The sequence below is a fragment of the Macaca fascicularis genome, chromosome 12 (assembly GCF_037993035.2).
Source record: "Macaca fascicularis isolate 582-1 chromosome 12, T2T-MFA8v1.1".
Taxonomy (NCBI): Eukaryota; Metazoa; Chordata; class Mammalia; order Primates; family Cercopithecidae; genus Macaca; species Macaca fascicularis.
In genome coordinates this window covers 137,554,625-137,579,409 of record NC_088386.1, presented here as the reverse complement: position 1 = coordinate 137,579,409, position 24,785 = coordinate 137,554,625, and the positions used below count along the sequence as shown (strand labels likewise).

The following is a 24,785-nucleotide window of genomic DNA, read 5'->3' as shown; positions in this document are numbered from 1 at the left end:
GGAGGGGTTTCTCTGCAACGTGGCCAATGTCCCCTGAGCATTTCTTGGGGCGGAGGCGGGGGGTGCAGGGTGCGTCACAATCTCCCTGCGCTCTCAGGAGGCCCCGTTAGGAGGGGTTTCTCTGCAACGTGGCCAATGTCCCCTGAGCATTTCTTGGGATGGAGGCGGAGGGGTGCGGGGTGCGTCGCAATCTCCCTGCGCTCTCAGGAGGCGGCTCTGGTCGTAGCCACACCTTGTAGATGAGGGAACCCGGGTTAGAAAGCAGGCCTCACTGCACCCGGTCCCACAAGAGACATCTGTGTGTATAGGGATGTAGGCCCTGAAGGAAGCAGGCAGCGCGCGTCAGCTGGGAGCACCTGAACGCCTCTGTGGAGAGTGCACAGGGAAAGATAGCTTCTGTTTCATACCTTACACAACAGAAATTCCAGTTGAGTTAGGAGCTAGATGGAAAATAAGAGAGTAAACTCTCAGAAAAAGCAAATATCAGAAACTGTTAAAATCATGAGGAGGTTCTTTCTGTTTACGTTTTGATGAATATCTTTGAAGTTAAATCATCATGAACTTTAATAATTATTTAACATCTATTCAATTAAAACATCCCTTGAGGCTGGGTTCGGTGGCTCAAATCTGTCTTCCCAGCACTTTGCGGGGCTGAGAGGGGCAAATCACTTGAGGTCAGGAGTTCGAGACCAGCCTGGCCAATATAGTGAAACAGAAAAAGATACTACTAAAACATACAAAAATTAGCTGCACATGGTGGTGCACGCCTGTAATCCCAGTTATTGGGGAGGCTGGGGCAGGTGGATCACTTGAACCTGGGAGGCAGAGGTTGCTGTGAGCCAGGATTGCACCACTTCACTCTGGCCCGGGTGACAGAGTGAGACTGTGTCTCAAAAAAAAAAAAAAACCACACACATCTATTGAAATACATTCTCAGCTGGGCGTGGTGCACACTCCTGTAATCCCAGCTACTCAGGAGGCTGAGGCAGGAGAACAGCTCGAACCTGGGAGGCAGAGGTTGCAGTGAGCCGAGATGGCGCCACTGCACTCCGGCCCAACTCTGTCTCAAAAAAAAAAAAAAAAGAAATACAATACATTCTCTATTGCAAAAATTAAAACTGCAGAAAAATAGACTAAAAAGTGGTAAAAAATCTTGTTTCTTACCTACCTCCCAAGTTTTATTGCTTGTTGTTATTAAAAATTTGGTGTATAAGTCAGGCACAGTAGCTCATGCCTGTAATCCCAGCACTTTGGGAGGCCAAAGAGGGAAGATTACTTGAGTCCAGAAGTTCAAACCAGCCTGGGCAACCTAGGGAGACCCCATCTCTTTTTTTTTTTTCTGAGACCGAGTCTTGCTCTGTCACCCAGGCTGGAGTTCAGTGGTACGATCTCAGCTCACTGAAAGCTCCGTCAGGGAGACCCCATCTCTATAAATAATTTTAAAATTTGCTGAGTATCATGGTGCACGCCTGAACCAACTACTTGGGAGACTGAGGCAGAAGGATAGCTCGAGCCTGGGAGGTCAAGGCTGTAGTGAGCTGTGATGGCACCACTGCACTCCAGCCTAGGTGACAGTGAGACCCTGTCTCAAAAAACAAAATTTCTTGTGTAATCTTTATATGTTTATTAGCTCTATTTCTGTTTTTTCCCCCATTTTACTGTTAAGTGCTTCTTAAAATTGGTTTCTCGATACTTACATATGGCGGATGGTTTCCTTTGCCTGTCATATACATAGGAAAACCATTTTCCTAACACATCGTTGATTTCATCTGGATCAATGTTTGTCAATAAGTATATGATAGTGGGACAAGATTTTCAGGGCCTCCTGGATCCCCAGGGGAACAGCCATTAGCACAACCAAAAACAAAGCCCATTCTCGATGCGTCCCGGGAGGAGGAACGCGGCCACTGAGTGCTGCTAACCCAGATTTTCAGGTCAAATCTAGATTTTCGGATTCTCAGGTTGAAATTGTATACTATTTTCTCTTGGAATTTTATTTTATTTTATTTTTTAAGACAGCATCTCACTCTGTTGCCTGGGCTGGAGTGCAGTGGTGAGATCTCAGCTAACTGCAACCTCTGCCTCCTGGGTTCAAGCAATTCTCCTACCTCAGCCTCCCAGGTAGCTGGGATTACAGGCACCCATCACCACACCCGGCAAATTTTTGTATTTTTAGTAGAGATGAGGTTTCACCATGTTGGCTACAAGTGTGAGCCACCGCACCAGGCCGTCCCTCGGAATTTTTTTTTCCCCGAGATGGAGTTTTGCTCTTGTTGCCCAGGCTAGAGTACAATGGTGCGATCTTGGCTCACCACAACCTCCACATCCTGGGTTCAAGCAATTCTCCTGCCTCAGCCTCCCTAGTAGCTGGGATTACAGGCATGTGCCACCACACCCAGCTAATTTTGTATTTTTAATAGAGACAGGTTGGTCAGGCTGGTCTCGAACTCCTAAACGCAGGTGATCCGCCTGCCTCGGCCTCCCAACTTCTCTCTGAATTTTAAAGCTGTTTGTAGTTATCAGAGGTGATGTTGCTTTTGATACCTTCTCTCTCTTCCTCTTGGTTAAACTTACCGAAGTTTGTCGCCATTACAGGTTTTTCCAAACAGCCAGCCCTTTGTGTCTCTGAGTTGTTGTTTATGCTCGTTAATCCTTACGTCTTTTTACTTTCTTGGGTTTTTTCCTTGTAGTTCTGGTTCCTGGCATGTTCCTTAACCCTGCAATGGAGGCTGTGGCTCTTCTGTTCCTTGGGCTATGCGCCATAGCTCTGCCTGTCTCTGCTTTTGTTGCTGTTCATTTCTGAGTCGTTTGTAATTCCAGCCTTGATGCCCCCTTTAACCCTGTGGCTATTTAAAAGGGTGTTGACAGATTTTTAAGTGCACACAGATTGGGGGAGGGGAGCTAATTTTTTTGTAGTTATTTTAAAATTTGATTGCATTAGGGTCTAATGGTGAGGTCTGAAGGAGCTCTGCTTTTTGGAATCCTTTGAGACTTCACTGTGGCTCACACAGTCCCTTTTTGTGACTGTTGCAGTGTGGGGCTGGAAGAACGGGTCCTCATCACTCCCTGGTTACATCGTTCCCACCTGAAGCTGGGCACTTGCTTACTTGCGTTAGTCAGCAGACGGAGCGTTCCCTAGCTTCTTGTCAGGCCGGGCCCTCGGTCTGCTGATGGCTGAGGAAGGGGAGGTGGCCTCCCCTGTGGTTCTGGAGGTGCCCATTTCTGCTTGTATGTCCAAGAGTTGCTTTCTGCCTCAAGCCCATGCTGTTTGGTGCATAAGTTTTCCTGTTACCAACACAAGAAACCCCTTTTTGCCCCATTTAAAGTCTTATTTCTTCATTTCCTTATTTTCAACCTTTTCATCTTATTTTATAGTTATATTTTTAACTCAATCCAGTCTTTTTGTAGAGTAATCATTTATAATTGTGATTATTGGTAAGTGAGAATTTGGGCCTACCTTTTTATTTTTTGTTAGGCTTTCTCACCATTTTCTTACTCTTTTTCTAGTGGGTATGTTTCAATTTTTTCTTTTTTTTCTTTTTTTTTTCTTTTAAGAGACAGAGCTTTGCTCTGTCACCCAGGCTGGAGTGCAGTGGTGCTGTCACAGCTCATTGCAGCCTTGACCTCCTAGGCTCAAGCGATCCTCCCACCTCAGCCTCCCAAGTAGCTGGGACTACAGGTGCATACCACCACATCTGGCTAATTTTTAAAATTTTTTGTGGCAATGGAATCTTACTATGTTGCCTGGGCTGGTCTTGAACCCTTGGCTTCAAGTGATCTTCCTGTCTCAGCCTCCCAAAGCTCTGGGTTTGCAATTGTGAGCCACTGTGCCCAGCCCATCTTTCAGTTTTAAAAACAAACATGTGAGCCCCTCTTTGTGTCATTGTTGAGAGCTGATCGGTCCTGTGTGCCACCCTGCCTAGGTGGAGGCTGTATGTCATCTTAGTTCCAGGTACTTCTTATTCCTCCATCAGGCAACCATGATTATTAGATTGAAGTGTACATTTTACTGGCCACTTCACTTACTATTGTTTATTGTATCCAAATTTCCTCTCCTTTTTGGCAGTATTTAATGACTTTTTTTTTTTTTTTTTTTTTTTTTTGAGACAATCTCAGACTGGAGTGCAGTGGCATGATCTCGGCTTACTGCGGCCACGACCCCCTGGGCTCAAGCGATCCTCTCACCTGAGCCTCCTGAGTAGCTGGGACTATAGGTGTGTGCCATCACGCCCGGCTAATTTTTTGTATTTTTTTTTTTGGAGAGACGGGGTTTCGCCACGTTGGCCAGGTGAGCCACCACACCCAGCCATGACTTTAAAAAAAAAATTCCTATTCCAGTACGGTTTTAAGGGGGGTGCTGGTGACTGTTGTGGCAGTCCCAGGGTAGCTGGCGATGGCTCAGACTTTAGAGAGGGGGAGTGGCGGTGGTAGCAGTGCTGGAGGACTGGCTGGGTTCAGGGGGTTGAGAAGCGAAAGAGTAGCAGGCCAGCTACAGGGATTAGGCCTGAATACCTGGAAGATGCTGAGTGGGAGAGACTTTTGGGGAGGAGAAGGAGATGGGGGGAGGAACAGAGTTTGAGATGCTCTTGGGTGCTGAGGCCGGGGTTTGAACAGTCCGAGGCCAGCAGCTGGCCTCTGGGAATTGGGCATGTGAGTGTGGGGGTGGAGGGCAGAGGTGTTTGAAGCCTTGGGGTCTAGTGTGGTTCTAGGCTGAGCTCCAGTGCCCGGCCCAGGAGCAGGCCTCGCTGAGAGAGGGGCAGCCGAGGTGGGTCTAGGGGAAGGCCGAGGGGTCATTCAGGAAAGAAGGGTGCCCGCTGTGCTGGGTGCTACTCTGATCAGAATGGAGAGAAGGGGGCTGAATGTGCCCCAGGATAATGGAGAGAAGGGGGCTGGATGCGCTCCCAGGGTCACTGGTGACTGGAATCTCACTGGAGAGGCCGGTGGAGCTGGGCGGAGAGGGGGCCAGTGATGAGGGGTCGGGGCCAGTGATGAGGGGTCAGGGCCAGGTTTGGCAGTGAAGAGTGAGGCAAGTAGACAGTAGCCAGAGGGAGTGTGGCTCCAGGGAGAGTGTGTCAGTGGGGAGGGCCGTGCAGGGCCAGGCCCCTGAGAGCAAGAGACAGGCGCAGGCACCACCCCGCACGCCCTGTGCCCCTCCAAAGGTGAGACCAGGCCACGGCTGCGTGTGCAGCATGGGTACAGGGGTGTCAGGAGCGAGGGTGTGGTGGGGAGAGGACGCCCTCTCCCCAGGGTTGCCGCCTGTATCGCGGGCCCCAGGGTCCGCATTCTCTGTGGTTCTTGCTGCCCATGTGGATTTGTTCTTCACTGACAGAAACTTTGGGTCATTCTTTAGGGATTTACATGGAAAGGGCTACACACTTCTATTCAGCTCGTTGTCTTTAGCCAGTGTCTACTTTTGGGCAGGTTCCCCAAACTGAAGGATCCAGGCCAGTGGGCTTAAGAGGTTGGTCCAAGCCACCCTTCAGAGGCTGTGCCCGCTGGCGTTCTGTGGGCGTGGTTCTCTTCTCCACCGGGATTCCGCGAGGATACATTATTAGCACTTCTATGAACCACATGTTTGTGGTCTTGCTTGTCCACTGCGTTATAAATGTTCTTGATATAGTAAGGATACCAACCCCTGTTAAATATTATTCACCTGTTTCCTAAGTTCAGTAATGTAACACTTGCTTCAAAATCTGTTTTCTTTTCATTCCTTTATGGATTCATTATCTACCGATAATTCTTGAAATCTGGATTTTCAAAATCCAAGTACAAAACAAGTGAACCTTGATGTAAACCGTGGACCCTGTTTGTAACAATGTATCAGTATTGGTTCATAACTTGAGAGACACATACCACACTAATGCAAGACGTTAATAGTAGGGGAACAGGACAGGGTGAGAGGGTGAATTCTCTGTACTACCCGCTGGATTTTTCTGTCCTAAAAACAATCTGTTAATAAATAATAAATGGAAGGTGAAGAGTTGGGAGAAGTGCAGACAAAACAAGAATGTCAGAAGAGTGATAAATGGTGAAACTAGGGACAGGTGTATGGGTTTATTACACTATTCTGTTTAATTTGTAATGTTCAAGATTTTTCACAATAAAAAGTTGTTCAAAAATCCAGATTAGCTGGGCTCAGTGACTCACGCCTGTAATCCCAACACTTTGGGAGGCCGAGGCAGGCGGATCACTTGAGGTCAAGAGTTTGAGACCAGCCTGGCCAACAGGGTGAAACACCGCCTCTACTAAAAATACAAACATTAGTTGGGCGTGGTGGCACATGCCTGTAATCTGAGATTACACCATTGCACTCTCACCTAGGCGACAGAGTAAGACTCCATCTCAAAAAATAATAATAAAATAAAAATAAAGGGCTGGGCACAGTGGCTCACACCTGTAATCCCAGCTTCTCAGGAGGCTGAGGCAGGAGGATCACTTGAACCCAGGAGGCGGAGCTTGCAGTGAGTGGAGATCACGCCACTGCCCTCCAGCCTGGGTGACAGAGTGAGACTCCGTCTCAAAAAAAAAAAAAAAAGTGTTAAGAGATAGTAGAAAGAATAACTTTTTTTCCTTCTTACAATGTTAGCTATAGTGTTTGTTGTTGTTTGGTTCTTTGTTTTTTTGTTTTGTTTTGCTTTTTTTTTTTTTTTTTGGGACGTAGTGTCGCTTTTGTTACCCAGGCTGGAATGCAATGGCGAGATCTGCAACCGCCGACTCCCTGGTTAAAGGGATTCCCCTGCCTCAGCCTCTCGAGTAGCTGGGACTACAGGTGCGTGCCACCACGTCCAGCTAATTTTTGTATTTTTAGTAGAGACAGGGTTTCACCATGTTGGCCAGGCTGGTCTTGATCTCCGGACCTCGTGATCTGCCTGCCTCGGCCTCCCAAAGTGCTGGGATTACAGGCGTGAGCCACCAAGCAGTAGTTTTTTTATATGTCCTTTATCCAGTTGACAAAATTCCCATTTATTCCTGTTGCTGAGAGCTGTTATCATGAATAGGGTGTTGGAATGTGTCAGATGATTTTTTTGCACCTATTAATGTGATCCTGTGATTTATGGTCAGATGATTTGCCTGTTGATGTGACAGGTTACGTTAATCGATTTTAGAGCACGGAGCCAGCCTTGCATACCTGGAGTAGATCCCACTGGGTCATGGCATATAATTCTTTTTATACATTTTTTTTATTCAGTGGCTAATGTTTCGTTAAAGATTTTTCATCTGTGTTCATGAGACATATTTGTCTGTAATTTTTGTTTTTTTTTTTTTTTTGAGATGGAGTCTTGCTATGTCGCCTAAGCTGGAATGCAGTGGCGCCATCTCAGCTCACTACAAGCTCCACCTCCCAGGTTCAAGTAATTCTCCTGCCTCAGCCTTGTAGCCATTGTAACATCATAGTACAATTTTTTTTTAAATCAATTTAGTGTAGCCTCAGTGTGCAGTGTTTAGAAAATCTACCGTAGTGTACAGTCATCTCCCAGGCCTTCACATTGACTCACCCCTCACTCACCGACTCACCCAGAGCAACTGCCAGCGCTGCACACTGCAACGCTGGTAAGTGCCCTGTGCAGGTGTACCGTTCATTGTCTCTTACACTGTATTTTTACTGTAGGTTTTCTATGTTTAGACGTGTTTTAGGAACACACACACTTGGCACTGTGTTACAACTGCCTACAGTATTCAGTAACACGCCGTGGTGTGTAACCTGGGAGCACAGGCTCTGCCATACAGCCTAGGTGTGCGGTACGCGGTAAGTGCACTCTGTGACGTTTGTACAATGATGAACTTGCCTCATGACGCATTTGTCAATGCATGCCCCATCAGTAAGTGCTGCGTGACTGAAGGTGAAGTAAGTGGCCTTCATTGGAAGGCATCCCCTTAACCTGGCTGGCAGTCAGCTGTGTTTAATCCTGCAGCGCCTGTAAAATTCCTTGAGTGTCCTTGTTCTGTCTCCCTGTTGTCGTGGAGTTTCTCTGAGCTTGCCTTCCACAGCCTGCACCTGGGCCTTTGCCATTCCCACCCAGGATGTAATGCTGGAGCCTGCAGGGCTGGGAGAGGACGCAGGCTCCAGCTTGTGACTCGATTTAAGCCTGTTAGTGGCCCGTGTCCCTGAGCTGTGACCTTCACATGTGTCCTTCCTTTTCTCCTTCCTGCTTGGGTGAGACGGGAGACGGGCAGGGCTGGAGTGGTGAAATGCCCTTCCCCAGCTGAGATGAGTTCCTGGTGAAGTCGGCCTCACTGCAGAGCAGGCCTTTGCCTGGACAATGCTCTGGGCTTATTTCAAGGTAGTCACCTCCCCCTTCTCCTCCAGAGACATGAGGTGATTTTTTTTTTTTTCTTGGCTTTTCATGGGGAGAACCTGATGGGGTTCCTGGGGGTAAAACCCATGAAAATGTGGGACCCCAGGAGATTCTCACACCTGCCGTGTTCAGCCTCCAGCATTTTGTCCAAATCAAGTTCCCACCAGTTCCGTCTCCTGTAGACGGTAGTTTCTGCTCCACGTGAGCTGATCTCACTGCTTTTCTCTGTGGCAGGAGAGACGTTTGTAACCTCACTTCCTTTTGGATCCAGGAGAAGTTGTTGATTTTCATTTCTTTCAGTGTTTGTTTGTTTGTTTTTTGCTGTTGTAAGGCTATGGTATATGACTCCTAAGCTCTTTACATGCGAGAGTTGAAACTGGAAGCTTACTCCCCAACCATTATTTTTCAGTTATTACTAGTGTGTGGGAAAGCTACCCATTTTAGTAATCGGCCATCTTATCAAATTCACTTGTAAATTCTAATAGTTCTTCAATTGAGACTCAGATTAACGAGGTAATCAAACATAACATCTGCAAATTATTTGTACCCACTTTGTGTCCTTTTTTTATTTTATAGAAATACTTGCTGTATTTTCTCTCCATTATGATTTCTGTTTTTCCCCTGTGCGTGCAACTCCTTCCATTTCATGGTTGATAAGTTGAGGGCCTTGATGTCACTTTAAAACAACAGTTCCCTACTGGTGTGCCTTTCCAGTGGACCCAAACATATCATAGTGTTCCCAGACAGCTCCTCCCCACCTGGGACAGCTGGTGCCGGCCGTGGAGCCTCAGCTTCCATGCACCCTATTGTACTAAGCAGTAAGTGTCCCTTTCTCTGTGTGCCTTGGCAGGAAACACCATGTCACTAACACAAAGAGATGTGAGGGTGGGAGCTCCAGGAAGGAGCCGTCCCCAGGTCCCAGTGGGCGCATTTGCTCACTTCCTGTCCTGGGTTCCCGGGCCAGTTGCCAGGAGACAGAACAGTCTCTGATCCTCCACATCCAGGTGAAGATGAGTCGCCAGCCAGCCTCTGGGAGACAGAAAAGGACATGCCAGGGGTGGCCAGAGGGACTGCTCTGGAAGAGAAAGCATTTAGGATGTGCCTGGCTCTGTGGCGTTGCCTTCCTCAGCTGTAGCCGGTGGAGGAGACTGAGGGTAGAAGCCGCACTCCTCACTCCGCCCAGACCTCTGGCCAGTCCCTCTTTCATAAAATTCACCTGACCTCCAAAGCTCCTTCCAGCTCTCAAATTCTGTGATTTGGGCTGTCATTGTCTTACTTTCTTCTGAGACAAGCTCTTTCATAGTGGAACTACAGTTCCCAGAATGCACCCTTTAAAGTTAGCATTCACTTCCTGCAGAGCCATTAAGAGCCAGGTGCAAACATTTCCTGTCAATTGGCAGAAAACAACCTTGAGGAACCTTGACGAGTGTCCGGAGTTTAGAAAACTTAGGGATGGGTAAGCCTGCTTTCAGTGTCTTGGGCCAAAAAATGAAAATTTAAATTTCTTGCAGGAAATTTAAATTTTTGTTTTTGCATTTTGGTTGAAATTTTAATAAAAGAAAAATGAAATCAGAAAAGAAATGCCTAGAAAAGCCTGTCTGGTTTATTTAAAGAGTTGGAAAGTGACAAATAGACTAGGTCCTTTATAATATTTTTTGTTTCACGTTTAAATTTTATTTTTTTCTAATGAAGTGTAATTTACAGAGGGTAAAAAACACAGATATTGAGGTCACAGTTTGATGGATCTTAATATATATCTAGACTCATGTAAGCTGATGTTTGGATTCTAAAATTCTCTTACTGGTCGTCCTCACCCCCACCCATGCTTCAGTGACAACAAGGAGGGACAGTGGCTAGGGAGCTGCCACGTTCCGCGCAGCTCAAAGTGGTGGAGGGTGCAGGGGGAACGGCCGCCAGGAGGAGGTGCCGCCCCTGCTTGTTTACTGCCCGACCTGTTGTCCCTGTCCAAATTAAACTCCTTTAAGATTCAGAGCAAATAACAACCCAGGAGGGCGACAGGATGGGAAGTATTTCTCACAGCCGTTAGATGCTCCCTCCTGAGGCCAGTCTTCAGCCTCAGCCTCTATCTAGCTGCTTAGCCACATGCTCCTTCCTTTCCAGTCAGATGTTATTTTTTCTACTCAAAAGCGTTTCTTCTGAATTTCAGAACCATCTTAAATTCTCTGGTCTTTTTAAAAAGAAATTGCCACGTAAGTGCTGCGTGCTCTCCTGTTCCCAAGTGTGGTGTGGGCCCTGCGCACCCGAAGCAGCAGCCGCCTGCAGGGTAGCTCCTCTCCAGGGCCCGCGGGACTTGCTTCCCTGACGTGGCATGCGTGTAGCAAAATGTACTCAAAAGCTCACTTATAGCCAGAATGTTTGAGGCAGCCTCTCCCAACGTGCTCTTACCAGGACACCCTCCCACCCCCTACTCCGGCGCCAATGTTCACCCGCTCTGTGGTGGGCCTCTCCGGTCCTGACGCCAGGGTTCGCCCTCAGCTCTCGTGCACCTGCACCTGCCCTTCTCACTGATGTCACTGGTCCCCTTCCAGGCTGGCAGCAATGCCAGCTGCTGGCCATCTCCACCCCACCCACCCCCCTAGTCTCACTGTCACATCCATCTCCCTTGGGGTAGTCTTCGAGGCAGGGTTGAGGCAGAAAGCCCGGGCCACGTCCTCCTTCTAGATAAAAGGCGCTGGCCCGTCCAGGCCCACCTGAGGGAACAGACGGTCCAGGTCCACTTGACCAGACTTCAGATAAGCCCAGTTCTTCCGGGGAGCCAGCTGTGCTCACCTGTGCTTGCCAGCCCCTGACCGAGTTCTCCCCGGCGTCTCATGGCAGGGTCTCTGGGCCGCTCCCACTGCAGGACTGGGGCAGAGTGTGTCCCCGTGGGCGCCCTCCCTGCTGCCGGGCCAGCTGGGCTGGGCCTGTGTCTAGAACCAGCTCCCCAGCATCCTGAGGAACGCGAAACCTGCTCAGAAACACGGCTGAGGGCAGCAAAGAGCTCTCCTGATATGTTGGGAGCTGCGGGCTTGGGGCATGGGGATGTGCTGGGTGGCTGCCAGTGGCCTCCCCACTCCCGCCTGGGAGAAGAGAGGAGAGGTGGGAGGCGGGAGGCACCGGGCAGGGCACTGTGTGTGACTCCAAAAGCCCTCTCTGGCCGGCCCTCTGCACCCGCCCCAAGGTATGCAGCTCACACCACAGTGGTGTTGTTTTAATTTGAACAGATGTTTAGAAATTGGTATATTTTAGTCCCAAATCAGCTTCTGGCTTTTCTCGAAATATTAGATCTTCAGTAGAGGCCGCAGCTTGAGTGACGGCAGACCCTGGGGCCAGGAGCCAAGGCCCTGAGCTGTGAGGCTGACCCCACTCCCTGCCACATCCCCTGCTCTGAGGCTGCCCAGAACCCTGTGCTGCGGTAGCAACGTAGTGAGCACTCTAGGGACGGAATGCTTTTAGGTTTCTGATTTTTGAAATATTACTTTGTTTGGGGAGGCTTTTCTTTATAACATTTTAATTGAGGTATAATTCGCATAAGTGGAACATAAGCTCCTAGGTGTTCCTGCAGCGAGTTTTGGCAGGTGCAGGCGCCTCTGCAGCCACACCTATGCCCAGCGGTCCAGGTTCTCCTTTGCACTCCCCGCCAAGCCCTTCCCTGTTGTTGTTCAGATTCTCCCACCCTCCATCCATTTTGTCTGGCCTCGAATTTCATCCAGTTGTAATCATAGAATATACACATTTTTGTCTGACTTCTTTCTTTCTTTTTTTTTTTTTGAGACAGAGTCTTGCTCTGTCGCCCAGGCTGGAGTTCAGTGGTGCCATCTCGGCTCACTGCAAGCTCCACCTCCTGAGTTCACGCCATTCTCCTGCCTCAGCCTCCTAAGTAGCTGGGATTACAGGCACCCGCCACCGTTCCTGGCTAATATTTTGTATTTTTAGTAGAGACGGGGTTTCACCGTGTTAGCCAGGATGGTCTTGATCTCCTGACCTCGTGATTCACCCGCCTCGGCCTCCCAAAGTGCTGGGATTACAGGCGTGAGCCACCATGCCCGGCTGTCTTCTTTCTTTTAGCACAGTGTTTTCAAGGGATACCAGATTCACTTTCATTTCTAGTCTCACTGCATTGTGATCAGACAGCAGACTTCTTTCTGCTTTCTGGAACTTACAGGCTTTCTTTGACCAGAAGGCCAGTTTGCATGACTGTTCCAGAGGAACTTGAAGAAGGCACTCCCTAGTTTTGTTTTGTTTTGTTTTGTTTTTTGAGACGGAGTTTCGCTCTTGTCACCCAGGCTGGAGTGCAATGGTGCAATCTCGGCTCACCGCAACCTCCGCCTCCCAGGTTCAAGCAATTCTGCCTCAGCCTCCCAAGTAGCCGGGATTACAGGCGTGCGCCACCGCGTCCAGCTAATTTTTTTTGTATTTTTAGTAGAGACGGGGTTTCACCATGTTGGTTAGGCTGGTCTCGAACTCCTGACCTCAGGTGATCTGCCCACCTCAGCCTCCCAAAGTGCTGGGATTACAGGTGTGAGCCACCACGCCTGGCGGTATTCCCTTTTTTAAGCTACCGAGTTCAATATGTATCAGTCAGAACTACCTTATTAATTATATTATTTGGGAATTTTATTTTATTTGTATTCATTCATACTTAGAGGTGAACTGTGATTTCATTTAGTTTCTTTCTCGACATCTTTGTGTGTCATCAGTAATTTCTGCTTTATAAATGTTGCTATGCTTAGTGCAGGAATATCCCTTGTGGTTATGTCTTCATTGTGCATTCTGCCCTTCATTCGGAAGAGCCGTTCTTTGTCTAGTTCCATGCATTGTATGTGATGGTGAGATCGGAAGCCTGCTTCCTTATTGCTTATTGCCTATTGCCCAGCTTTCTGGAATGTCTCTGAATTGCTTTATTTTAGGTGCGTCTCTCACCTACAGCAGAAGAGGGTCTGTCTTTGTGTCCGATCTGAAAACCCTTTTTTTTTTTTTTTTTTCAAGGCAGGGTGTCATTCCAGTTGCCCAGACTGGAATGCAGTGGCACGGTCTTGGCTCACTGCAGCCTAAACCTCCTGGGTGCAGGTGATTCTTCCCACTTACCCTCCCAAGTAGCTGGGATTACAGACACGCACCACCATGCCTGGCTAATTTTTTTGTATTTCTAGTAGAGATGGGGTTTCAATATGTTGCCCAGGCTGGTCTCAAACTTCTGGACTCAAGCAATCCACCCACCTCGGTCTCTCAAAGAGCTGAGATTATAGGTGTGAGCCATCATGCCCGGCCCTGAAAAGCTTTTTAATATGTGAGTTCAAGCATTTTCAGTCTTGGTTCTGTCATCTTATTTTATATTATGCTTGTTGTGTTTTAGTTTTTTTTGTTTTGTTTTGTTTTGTCTCTGAGACAGGGTCTCGCTCTGTTACCCAAGTAGTGGAGTGGAGTGGAGTGATGTGATCTTGGCTCATTGCAACCTCTGCCTCCCAGGCCCAAGCAATCCTCCCACCTCAGCCTCCTGAGTAGCTGGGACCACAGGCACGTGCCACCACGCCCAGCCAATTGTTTGTAGTTCTGGTAGAGACAGGGTTTCGCTGTGTTGCCTGGGCTGGTCTCGAACTCCTGAGCTCAGGTGATCCACCCTCCTTGGCCTCTCAAAGTGCTGGGATTACAGATGTGAGCCACTGTGACCGGCCTAGTTTTTAAAATGAAATCTTCCACTGCTACTTCATTTGTAAGCCTCTGTGGTGTCAGCTGTCAGGGACAAGACCAGTGGGGAGTTCCGCCCCTTCAAGGGTCCTGGGAGTTGAGTGTCATGCCTGTATGACCCGACATCTACCACCTATAACCAGTTTTTAAAATTTCTGTAACCGTTTTTTGTTTTTTTTTTCTGGCTGAATACATTCAGTGTTTACGGAGGTTTCTTTCCGCATCATTTCCCTGTTGTCTCCTGATGACATCTATCTGCTGGTAATGTCCTCAGGGAGAAGACATAGAAACAAAGCTCCCTGAGTGTTGAGGGTTGAAAACTCCATTCCAGCACTGTCTAAAAGGTCTAGAGAGTGAGTCTCTTATGTAGTTTAATATTTTCTAACAGCCACACTAAAAAGGTAAAAAGAAACAAGTGAAATCAATTTTAATAATGTATTTTATTTAACCCTATATTATCTAAAAATTATTTCAACAGGCAACCACCGATAATATAAGATTATTGAATTATTTGAAGATTTTTTGGACTGGGTTTTCAGAATCCAGTTTGTAGTTCGCACTCACTGCATGTGTCAGTGAGCCAGCTCACGTGCCTGTGGTCCGGAGGGACCATTTGTGGCCAGATATAATGTCCTTGCCAGTCACCTTCCCTCCTCCTGTGCCTTCTACGTGTGGCTCTAGCATCTTCTGCCACAGAACGCGGCTGTGGAGAAACACCAACCCCTGTACTGTCTCTGTAGATGTGTGTGTTCCGCACCTTTCACAGAGATGGAATTGCAGAATGTGTGCTCTTTTGAGCCTGATTTCACATTTCGTGTTGTCAAGGGTCATCTGAATTGCAGCTTATATTAGTACTTCATTTTTATGGCCAAATAACATTTCATGGGATTTACTGCAGTTTGTTTACTCATTGGTTGACGGACATCTGCGTTGTTTCCACTTTGGGGCTGTTGGGAATGGTGCTGCTGTAAACATTCATGGGCAGCGTCTTGTGGAGACGGGTGTGTTATTTCTGCTGGGTATGCATGTCTCCAGGAGTGGCAGTCCTGGGCCACTGCTCCACGCTTAACCTCTCAAGCACATGCCAGATGGCCTTCACTAGGCTGTGCCAGTCCACGTTCCCATCAGCAGTGTGCCAGGCATTCCCGTCCTTCTAACTTTGTTTCCATTTCTCTATCTTTTATCTTTTTTTAAACTCATCTCTGTCCTCTGTGTTCTGCTGTGTTTCCCAATGTTTGTTTCTCCCTGCACTGCTTCCAGTCTCCACTTCATTTGGGTGGTGGCTTGTTTTCTTTTACTTTCTCAACTTCTGCCAGGTCACGTTTCACCTTCTCCTCTTTCTTTGCCGTTTCTCTCCTGAGTTGTTACATGTTTAGTTAGTGGTCTTTCTTCATGGAGCAGCTTCATTCAACTACTCAGGAGGCTGAGGCGGGAGAATCACTTGAGCCCCAGTGGTCGAGGCCACAGTGAACTGTATTCATGCCACTGCCCTCCAGCCTGGGTGACAGAGCAAGACCCTGTCTCTTAGTTTCACCTTTGCCCCAGCAACATTTTGCAGTTTGTATTTTTTTTTTTTTTTTTGAGACGGAGTCTCACTCTGTCGCCCAGGCTGGAGTACAGTGGCCAGATCTCAGCTCACTGCAAGCTCCGCCTCCCGGGTTCACGCCATTCTCCCGCCTCAGCCTCCCAAGTAGCTGGGACTACAGGCGCCCGCCACCTCGCCCGGCTAGTTTTTTGTATTTCTTAGTAGAGACGGGGTTTCACCGTGTTAGCCAGGATGGTCTCGATCTCCTGACCTCGTGATCCGCCCATCTCGGCCTCCCAAAGTGCTGGGATTACAGGCTTGAGCCACCGTGCCCGGCCCAGTTTGTATGTTTTATTGCTCTTGTTGTCTTGTTACCTTTTGTCCATCTCTGAACTCAAGCAGTGTCTTACAGTCCATCGCTGGAGAAGCAGAAGGTCTTCAGGGGCAGCACGCCGTTTTCTCTTTTCTTTTTTTTTTTTTTTTTGGAGGCAGAGTCTCACCCTGTCACCCAGGCTGGAGTGGAGTGGCACAGTCTCGGCTCACTGCAGCCTCTGCCTCCCGGGTTCAAGCAATTCTCCTGCCTCAGCGTCCCGAGTAGCTAGGACTACAGGTGCCCACCACCACGTCCGGCTAATTTTTTATATTTTTAGTAGAGACGGAGGTTTCACCATGTTGGCCAGGCTGGTCTCGAACTCCTGACCTCAGATGATCCACCTGTCTCGGCCTCCCAAAGTCCTGGAATTACAGGCATGAGCCACTGCGCCCGGCCAGCAGCACCCCTTTCTTTCAGAGTGGCACATTCCTTCTTGATGGTGGGCGGGGTCAGCCTTGCGTGGAGGCCAGCCTGGCCCTTTGGCACCTGGGCAGACGCGTGGGGTGCCCTGGGCCTGCTGTTTGCAGGAGCTCCCTGTGGCAGAGCGGAGGCCAGAAGAGCCTCCAGGCCTCGAAGTCCAGGGCTCCCCACTCCTCCTCCCCAGGTCTCTGAGCCAGGCCAGGCTCTGAGGCCTCTCCCCAGGGGCCACCCCTGCCCCAGCTCCCAGAGGCCCCTCCTGTCCTCCAGCGAGGCACTGACCCTCCGCTTCTCACAGCATCCGTATGTGTGTTTTGGTGGCTGTGGGTTGTATCTGTGACCTATTTTCCCTGAAAATCAAGTTCAGGGAAAAGGTTTTTCGTTATTTTTGTTTTTTTTTTAAATTCTTGGGGGGAAAGGTAGTAATGCTGTGGGTCTCCCCCTCGGAGACCCCCAGAAAGGTTTGAGGAAGAAAGAAAGATCCCTTTCTGTCTGTCTCCGGCCCTGGCTCTGTCTCTGGCCCCATCCCCGTGTCTCTCTCTGTCTCTGTCTGTCTCTGTCCCTGTCCCGTCTCTGGCTGTCCCTGGCTCTGTCCGTCTTTCTCCCCCATTTAAGGAGCTCCTCCTCTCCGGGCCCCTCTGAGGAGCGCTGGGTGGAGGACAGACAGGGCCTCCTGGAGAGGACTCCACGGTGGGTGGTGGGAGTTCGGAAAGACCGTGGGGAGGCAGAGGGTGCCGGTGAGAGGCGTCTGCCAAGTAGATGGGGGACCCGGAGGAGACCCCGGCAGAAAGCAGGAGTGGAGGGGGCTCGCGGGCCGAGGGGCGCGGTCGCTGTGATCTGTGTAGGGGCTGGCGAGGCTCCTGCCTCTGCCCTTGCTGGAGGTCTTGAGTGAGCCCTGTGACGCCTGCTAGGTGAGGTGGCAGCCAGTGAGCGCGCCCCACCGCCCCGCGCCGCCCAGCCTCCGCCCCGACTCCCCCGCCGCTCCCCAAGGAGGGCGCAGTGGCGCGACCCTGGCGCTAGGGGGCGAGCGCGGCCCACCCGGTCCTGCCGGCGCAAGAGGGGGCGGAGCTGCGGCGCCTGAGGCGTGGCTGCGCTTCTGGGCCGGGGCCGCGGAGGCTGGAGGGGGCCGCCCTGGAGCAGAGGCAGGACTTGGGGCGCGCGCCCCTCACCCTGGCCCGGAGCTGTCCCGCCCCGTGGGGAGTGCGAAGGCCACGCCCGGTACCGCGGCCCTGGCGCCCCTGTTCACTGGGACCCTGGGGGGCGCTGCCAGGTCCCTTGGCCTCCCCGGGGCCCTCGGGACCCAGGCGCCGGTAGTGGCCGTGCTGGGGACTCGGGCGTGAGGGGTGGAGATCGCTGCTCCACAGCGCCCAGGTGCCGCTTCCCACAGGGTTCAGCTGCCGTGCAGGCTGCGCTCGCCAGTGGAAGTGGGTCTACTCGGTCCCAGGAGAGTCAGAGCCCCGTGGCCGTGGCTGTGGGGTGCACTTGGCACAGGCCAGAGAGCCGGCCCAAAATCTCGAGGTTTGCAAAGCCTCTTTCTTTTTCTTCTCTTTTTTCTTTTTTCTTTTTTTTTTTTTTTTTTTGTTGTTGTTGTTGTTGAGGCAAAGTCTCACGTTGTCACCCAGGCTGGAGTGCAGTAGCGCGATCTCTGCTCACTGCAACCTCCGCGTCCCGGGTTCAAGCGATTCTTGTGCCTCAGCCTCCGGAGTAGCTGGGATTACAGGCGCCGCCACCATGCCTGGCTAATTTTTGTGTTTTTAATAGAAACGAGGTTTCACCATGTTGACCACGCTGGTCTCAAATTCCTGACCTCAGGTAATCCACCCGCCTCAGCGTCCCAAAGTGCTGGGATTACAGGGGTGAGCCACCGCCCCCGGCCCAAAGCCTCTTTCTTTCCAGTGCTGAGCTGCATAAAATCTACCAAACTGAAAGGTTCTCCAAGGCTGTAGCTGGTTGTCTGAGAAATTACGGTGTTTGTTTAGCCCATCTTAGGACTTGGGCTATCCCAGGTGACTGAGTTTTGCTGTTAGAAAATCAGCAAGCTTCACACCTCCCAAGGTTCTTCTTACTCTTCCTTTTCTTTTTTTTTTTTTTTTTTTTTGAGACGGAGTCTCGCTGTGTCGCCCAGGCTGGAGTGCAGTGGCCGGATCTCAGCTCACTGCAAGCTCTGCCTCCCGGGTTTTTACGCCATTCTCCTGCCTCAGCCTCCCGAGTAGCCGGGACTACAGGCGCCCGCCACCTCGCCTGGCTAGTTTTTTGTATTTTTTAGTAGAGACGGGGTTTCACCGTGTTAGCCAGGATGGTCTCGATCTCCTGACCTCGTGATCCGCCCGTCTCGGCCTCCCAAAGTGCTGGGATTACAGGCTTGAGCCACCGCGCCCGGCTTACTCTTCCTTTTCTCTGTTGATGGTAACTTGTCTTCTCAGTTGCTCAGGCCAGAAACCTCAGTTACCTTCTTCTCTCACATCCAGACCATCAGCACATCCGGGTGGCTCTGCCTTCAAGATAGATCCAGAGTCTAGGTCCTTTCCACTGCCTCCACCACGGCCACCTGGCCCAGGCCACCCTCCTCTGCCACCAGGGTTTTTGCCATTGCCTTCCCTGGCTTCCTGTGGTTGTGATCAGAGTCCTCGTCCCTCCCACTCAGCCCTCTCAAGGGCTTCTGTTTGCTCAGAATCAAGGTCACGGCCCTCCTGAGGGGCAAGGATCTCCTTCCCCCAGCCACACTGGCCTCCTGTTCCTCCCCAACAAGGCCAGGCCTGTGCACCCAGTCCTGATCCTGTCCCTGCCAGTCCGTCTTCTGCTTGCACGGGCCTGGAGGAGACGCCGGGGGTCAGTCCTGTGTGTGGGCCAGTCTCTGTGCTTGGGCGTCTTTGGGCTTCGTAGATGAGGCACGTGCGGCCACAGAGCTGCTTCTCTCCCTGCTGCTGCTCCTGGGTTCAGTGTCCGTTCTGTCAATTGAAGCACTGAGACTTGAGGGATAAGCAGGCCTGGGAAGAAGGTCTTTGGGATTGCCTCTGGGGATCAGTCCTCCTCTTCCAGCGCCCTTGGTGGGTAGCACGCGGTGGGGCTTTCCTGTGGTCCCTGCACAGGTCTCCCTTAGAAAATGAGTGAGAGCAGGGCCCAGGCATCCAGCCAGGACGAGGGTCACGTGAGTGAATCCTGAAAAGCCGCTCGGGAGCACCCAGTCCTTGCTGAGTGGGGCAGGAAGCAGGGGTCCCTTTGGGGGTCACCCAGAAGAATAGCCAACCCAGCACCCCCTGCCTGCTGAGTTCCTCTCAGCACCCTCACTTTTGAGTTCCTGGCCCGTGGCGTCATCCCTCACACTTAGTGGGATGAGAGACTGAACCCTTCCAGGAACCTTCTAAAGGGGTCTCCTGGCCACTACACAGGCTACTGCGAAGCCCCGGCCCCTCCTCAGGGAAGTGAGATCTTACTTTCCGTTCAAGCCCCGCCTACCCCTGGGCTCCTCACGCTCTCCTGCTCTGAGACCCTGCATCCCTTTTTCATTTTCTCCCTCGTGCTCTTTGTCTCCTTCACACACTCCTCACGCCAGGGCACCGTGCCTGCCGTGTGAGCTGTTTTCAGCCTTGCTGTGGGGCACGAGGCCTCTGGCTTTGCTTGCGCCCTGCCTGGCACCTCTTGGTTCTCTTTTTTCTGCAGGAACTGTAGAGGCTTCTGAAGCTGGATCTCACAGTATGACATTTGCCAGTTGTTTGGCCATTTTCTCCCCCTCTTGACAGGTCCTCCAGGATTAGCTGCGGCCACCAGAAGCAAGTGCCGATATGGAGCGTGCATTCCGCTTAAAGCTCAGCAAGGCATTGTTGGAGGGAGGCCACTGATAAGTCTCATTCTTTTGTCCTCAGAGCCCCCCAAGATGAACCCAGTGGTGGAGCCACTGTCCTGGATGCTGGGCACCTGGCTGTCGGACCCACCTGGAGCCGGAACCTACCCCACACTGCAGCCCTTCCAGTACCTGGAAGAGGTTCACATCTCCCATGTGGGCCAGCCCATGCTGAACTTCTCGTAAGTTGTCTCCCTCCACCCCACCCTGCTTGACTCGTGGGCCACCTAGGTCTCTGAAAATAATTCCAGACTGATCAAAGACAGACAAAGGCCAAGCAGGAAGGTGTAAAAGGAACTTGTCCATCTATTTCAGAAAGGCATCCTCTTGCCTGAATGTGCAGCTGAGGCACAGAGTTGGTAAAAATGGTACTTTCTGGTTTTGTTATATTTTTGGTGATATTAAGCTGACCACCAAATTACAGGCTTATTAATCCAAACATAAAAACAAATGCATATACTTAATTTGTGTATCAAAATTAATCACCGTGGCCAGTGTGGTAGCTCATACCTGTAATCCCAGCAGTTTGGAGGCCGAGTCAGGAGGATTGCTTGAGCTCAGCACCATTCTGCCCAAGACCAGCCTGGGCAACAGAGTGATACCTTGTCTCTACTATAAGTATTTATTTATTTAGCCAGGTGTGGTGACACATGCTTGTAGTCCCAGCTACTCGAGAAACTGAGGTGGGAGGATTGCTTGAACCCAGGGAGGGCCAAGGCTACAGTGAGCCGTGATCATACCACTATACTCCAACCTGGGTGACAGAGTGAAACCTTGTCTCAGAAAAAAGAAAAAATTAGTCACCCAGTATTACTGAAAATAATAGTACATAGTTGTATTTTATACGCCCTGACCTATTTGGGATCACAAGGAAGCTGTTAGTATGTGGTTCTCATATTCTTACCATACAAGAAAGCAGAAGCCCCTTGAGGTCCTTCTATCCCTTCCCACCACCTCCACCCCACAGTTGGAGAAATTGCCTGCTTTTAGGGAGATAGCCATGTAGGCCTCTGAAGTAGAGGAGAGCCACCAGGGATGGGGAATGGTTGATGTATTTTTATTTTCTAATCATAGAAGTAATACACAGTTTTTTTTAAAGTTTCAGCAATAAAGTATAAAAAGCAAACTCTTCCCTCCTCAGTCTCCATTACATAACTGTATGTTAAGAATCTGGGCAGGGCACGGTGGCTCAAGCCTGTAATCCCAGCACTTTGGGAGGCCGAAGCGGGTGGATCACGAGGTCAGGAGATCAAGACCATCCTGGCTAACACAGTGAAACCCCGTCTCTGCTAAAAATAAAAAAAAAAATTAGCCGGGCGTGGTGGCGGGCACCTGTAGTTCCAGCTACTCGGGAGGCTGAGTCAGGAGAATGGTGTGAACCCGGGAGGCGGAGCTTGCAGTGAGCCAAGATGGCACCACTGCACTCCAGCCTCTGGGTGATAGGGAGAGACTCCGTCTCAAAAAAAAAAAAAAAGAATCTTACTAATCCAACTTGGTACTGTTTGTATAATGCCTAGCAGTTTCAGAACTGGGCTGGGTACCTGGCTCTCAGATCCCCAGCTCTGATACCCTCTGTCCCTTTTTAGAAGATCTCATTGTTTTTATAAATATTTCATACCTTTTTACATTATTCTTGATTGAATGGTTGAGGTCAAAGTAATATATCTGCACATAAACCAAAAGGTGAGAATTCTGGATAATACAAAATACCCCAGAACCGAGGCAGTCTTTTTTAAACTCTAGATTATAACCCACTAAAAGGTCAGAAAGTCAATTTTGTGACTAGCATTCGAAGAAAAATGAACCAGAATGGAAAATATATTTCAGTAAATGTGATGGTATATGTGTGTGTGTGTGTGTGTCCTAGAGTATGGTATAAATGTATTTCTTTATCAGGGTTATGTTAGTGAGCATGCATCATTCTGTAAGGTGTAGCACCATCCCTAGCCCAGCAGAAGTTTATCTTGGCCAGGCGCAGTAGCTCATGCCTGTAATCCCAGCACTTTGGGAGGCCGAGGTGGGTGGATCACTTGAGCCCAGGAATCCGAGATCAGCCTGGCCAATGTGGTGAAATTGTGTCTCTGCTAAAAAAAAATACAAAAATTAGCTGGGTGTGTGGCCAGGCATGGTGGCTCACGGCTGTAATCCCAGCAGTTTGGGAGACCAAGGCAGGCGGGTCACCTGAGGTCGGGAGTTTGAGACCAGACTGACCAACATGGAGAAACCCGATCTCTACTAAAAATACAAAACTAGCTGGGTATGGTGGCGCATTCCTGTAATCCCAGCTACTCGGGAAGATTGAGGCAGGAGAATCGCTTGATCCTGGGAGGCGGAGGTTGCGGTGAGCCAAGATTGCACTATTGCACTCTAGCCTGGGCAACAAGAGAGAAATGCCATCTCAAAAAAAAAAAAAAAAAAAGCTGGGTGTGGTGGTGCATGTCTGTAATCCCAGCTACCTGGGAGGCCGAGGCAGGAGAATCACTTGAACCCAAAAAGGAGAGGTTGCGTGAGCTGAGATCATGCCACTGCACACCAGCCCTGAGTGTCAGGAAAAAAAAAATTATCTCTAAGAATCATAGAGACGGAGTCCCTGTAGAAACTCATAAGGTTGGTGAAATGATAAATGAGGCTTTTTTTTTTTTTGTCTTTATTTTTGTAGAAATAGGGTCTGTGTTGCCCAACCCTGTCTCAAATTCCTAGGCTCAAGAAATCTACCTGAGTGGGCCTCTGGAATTGCTGGGATTATAGCCCTGAGTCACCATGCCAGCGAGTTAGTTTCTAAGCCATGGGTTTGTGCCCTCAGTTCAAGATGCACACGCCTGTCTTTTACTGTTGAGTATTTGCACTAATGATGAAGGGTGATAAGAAACCATACCGTATCTCAGCACCTGTTGTGTTTCTTACCGTAGGAATTGATTAGAGTCTTACACAAGAACATAGCTCAAAAGAGAAAGGTTGTGTTAGGGTGAAGTTTACTGCAAGGGAATGCTTAGGGTTGACACTGTGTGAGGCCTGGGCTAATGGGCCTAGGGCAAGGATATGCCCTGAGGTGATTAAGAACAAGTCCTGTCTTCAGGAGCAGAGGGTCAGCAGGTAAGACAGACCCAGCCAAAATGAGCACAGTGGTGGAGGGGGCAGGCAGGTGTGTGGGCGTGGCTGGAGCAGCCCATCTTCAGGAGTGGAGGGTCAACAGGTAAGACAGACACAGCCAAAATGAGCAGAGTGGTAGTGGGGGCAGGCAGGTGTGTAGGCGTGGCTGGAACAGCCACCTAGAGGGCAGCATGGATAGTCCTGGCATCCACGCAGCCCACACCATGTTGGAGGCCAGTGCCTAGGCTTCCCATCCCCAACTTCCCATCCAGGTTCAACTCCTTCCACCCGGACACGCGCAAGCCGATGCACAGAGAGTGTGGCTTCATCCGCCTCAAGCCCGACACCAACAAGGTGGCCTTTGTCAGCGCCCAGAACACAGGTGAGGCCCGGCCTGTGGGGTGGGGGTGCTGGCCATGGGAGGCCACTGCCTGCATTCTAAGCAGGGGTGCGGGGACGCCCATTGGCAGCCCTGCTGAGACATGTGCTGGTGGGGACCATGGGGATGGCCCTGAGTGATAACGGCGGTCGTGGGAGCCTGCGGGGCCGTCTGTGTAGCTGCAGAGGCCTCTGCACACAGGTTGGGTGCGTGCAACTCCCTGACCATGAGAGGGCCCGTTTGCCCAGTGCCGTGTTGGCAGAAATGGTCATGAGCTATGTGCATTCATTAGGAATCACTGGAAAACAGGCCGGCCACTGTGGCTCACGCCTGTAATCCCAGCACTCTGGGAGGCCGAGGCGGGCGGATCACGAGGTCAGGAGTTCAAGACCAGCCTGGCCAACATGGTGAAATCCCGTCTCTACTAAAAATACAAAAATTAGCTGGATGTGGTGGTGCACGCCTGTAATCCCAGCCACTTGGGAGGCTGAGGCAGGAGAATCACTTGAACCTGGGAGGTAGAGGTTGCAGTGAGCCAAGACTACGCCACTGCACTCCAGCCTGGGCAATAGAGCGAGATTCTGTCTCAAAAAATAAACCAGCCTGCATGACTCTAGATCAGTGTTTCTTCCTGGATGTCCATCCCCACCTGCCACTGCATGTACTAGGGGTGATTCTGCCAGTCTGATTGATAGGTGGAGGTGGGAGGACTGGGGCCCTGGGCACCTCTGAAGAGGGGCCTTCCATAGAGCACCTGCCTGTGCTGTGAGGAGAGTTGTGGCTTTCCCTCTGTATCCACAGGGTGAAGCAGGGAGGAGGAGAAGTATCATTGCCTCCATGGCTGCAGGGTTGGGGTCTCCTGTGGAGTTCTGGCTTGCAGGCGAGGAGAGTCAAGGCTGCTTCTGTGCGAGCTGAGCAGCTGCTGGGTGAGCTGACCACCTTTCTCTTGCAGGTGTGGTAGAGGTGGAGGAGGGTGAGGTGAACGGGCAGGAGCTGTGCATCGCATCCCACTCCATCGCCAGGATCTCCTTCGCCAAGGAGCCCCACGTAGAGCAGGTGAGCCCCTCCCGGCCCTGCCCCAGCGCCCTCCTGTCTTGTGTGTGCAGAGGTCTGCGGAGTCAACCTTTTCCTCTTCCGTAAGGTAGTGCGTGTGTTGCCACCGCATCTCACAGGCC

General features: G+C 50.5%; 1 protein-coding gene across 2 annotated transcripts in view; it reads left to right on the top strand.

Annotated features, from left to right (window-relative positions):
• Positions 1-24,785, top strand: part of THAP4 (THAP domain containing 4) — a 45,902-nt gene that overhangs the window by 4,580 nt on the left and 16,537 nt on the right. The window contains exons 1-4 of one of the 2 annotated variants that reach the window (XM_005574889.5): positions 9,669-9,753; positions 20,164-20,323; positions 23,504-23,613; positions 24,563-24,666. In XM_005574889.5, coding sequence (XP_005574946.1) covers positions 9,750-9,753; positions 20,164-20,323; positions 23,504-23,613; positions 24,563-24,666 — 378 coding nt within the window. In that variant the 5' untranslated portion in view covers positions 9,669-9,749. Of the gene's footprint in view, positions 1-9,668; positions 9,754-20,163; positions 20,324-23,503; positions 23,614-24,562; positions 24,667-24,785 lie in introns of those variants that run through there. The other variant, XM_005574888.5, reaches the window with a different exon arrangement.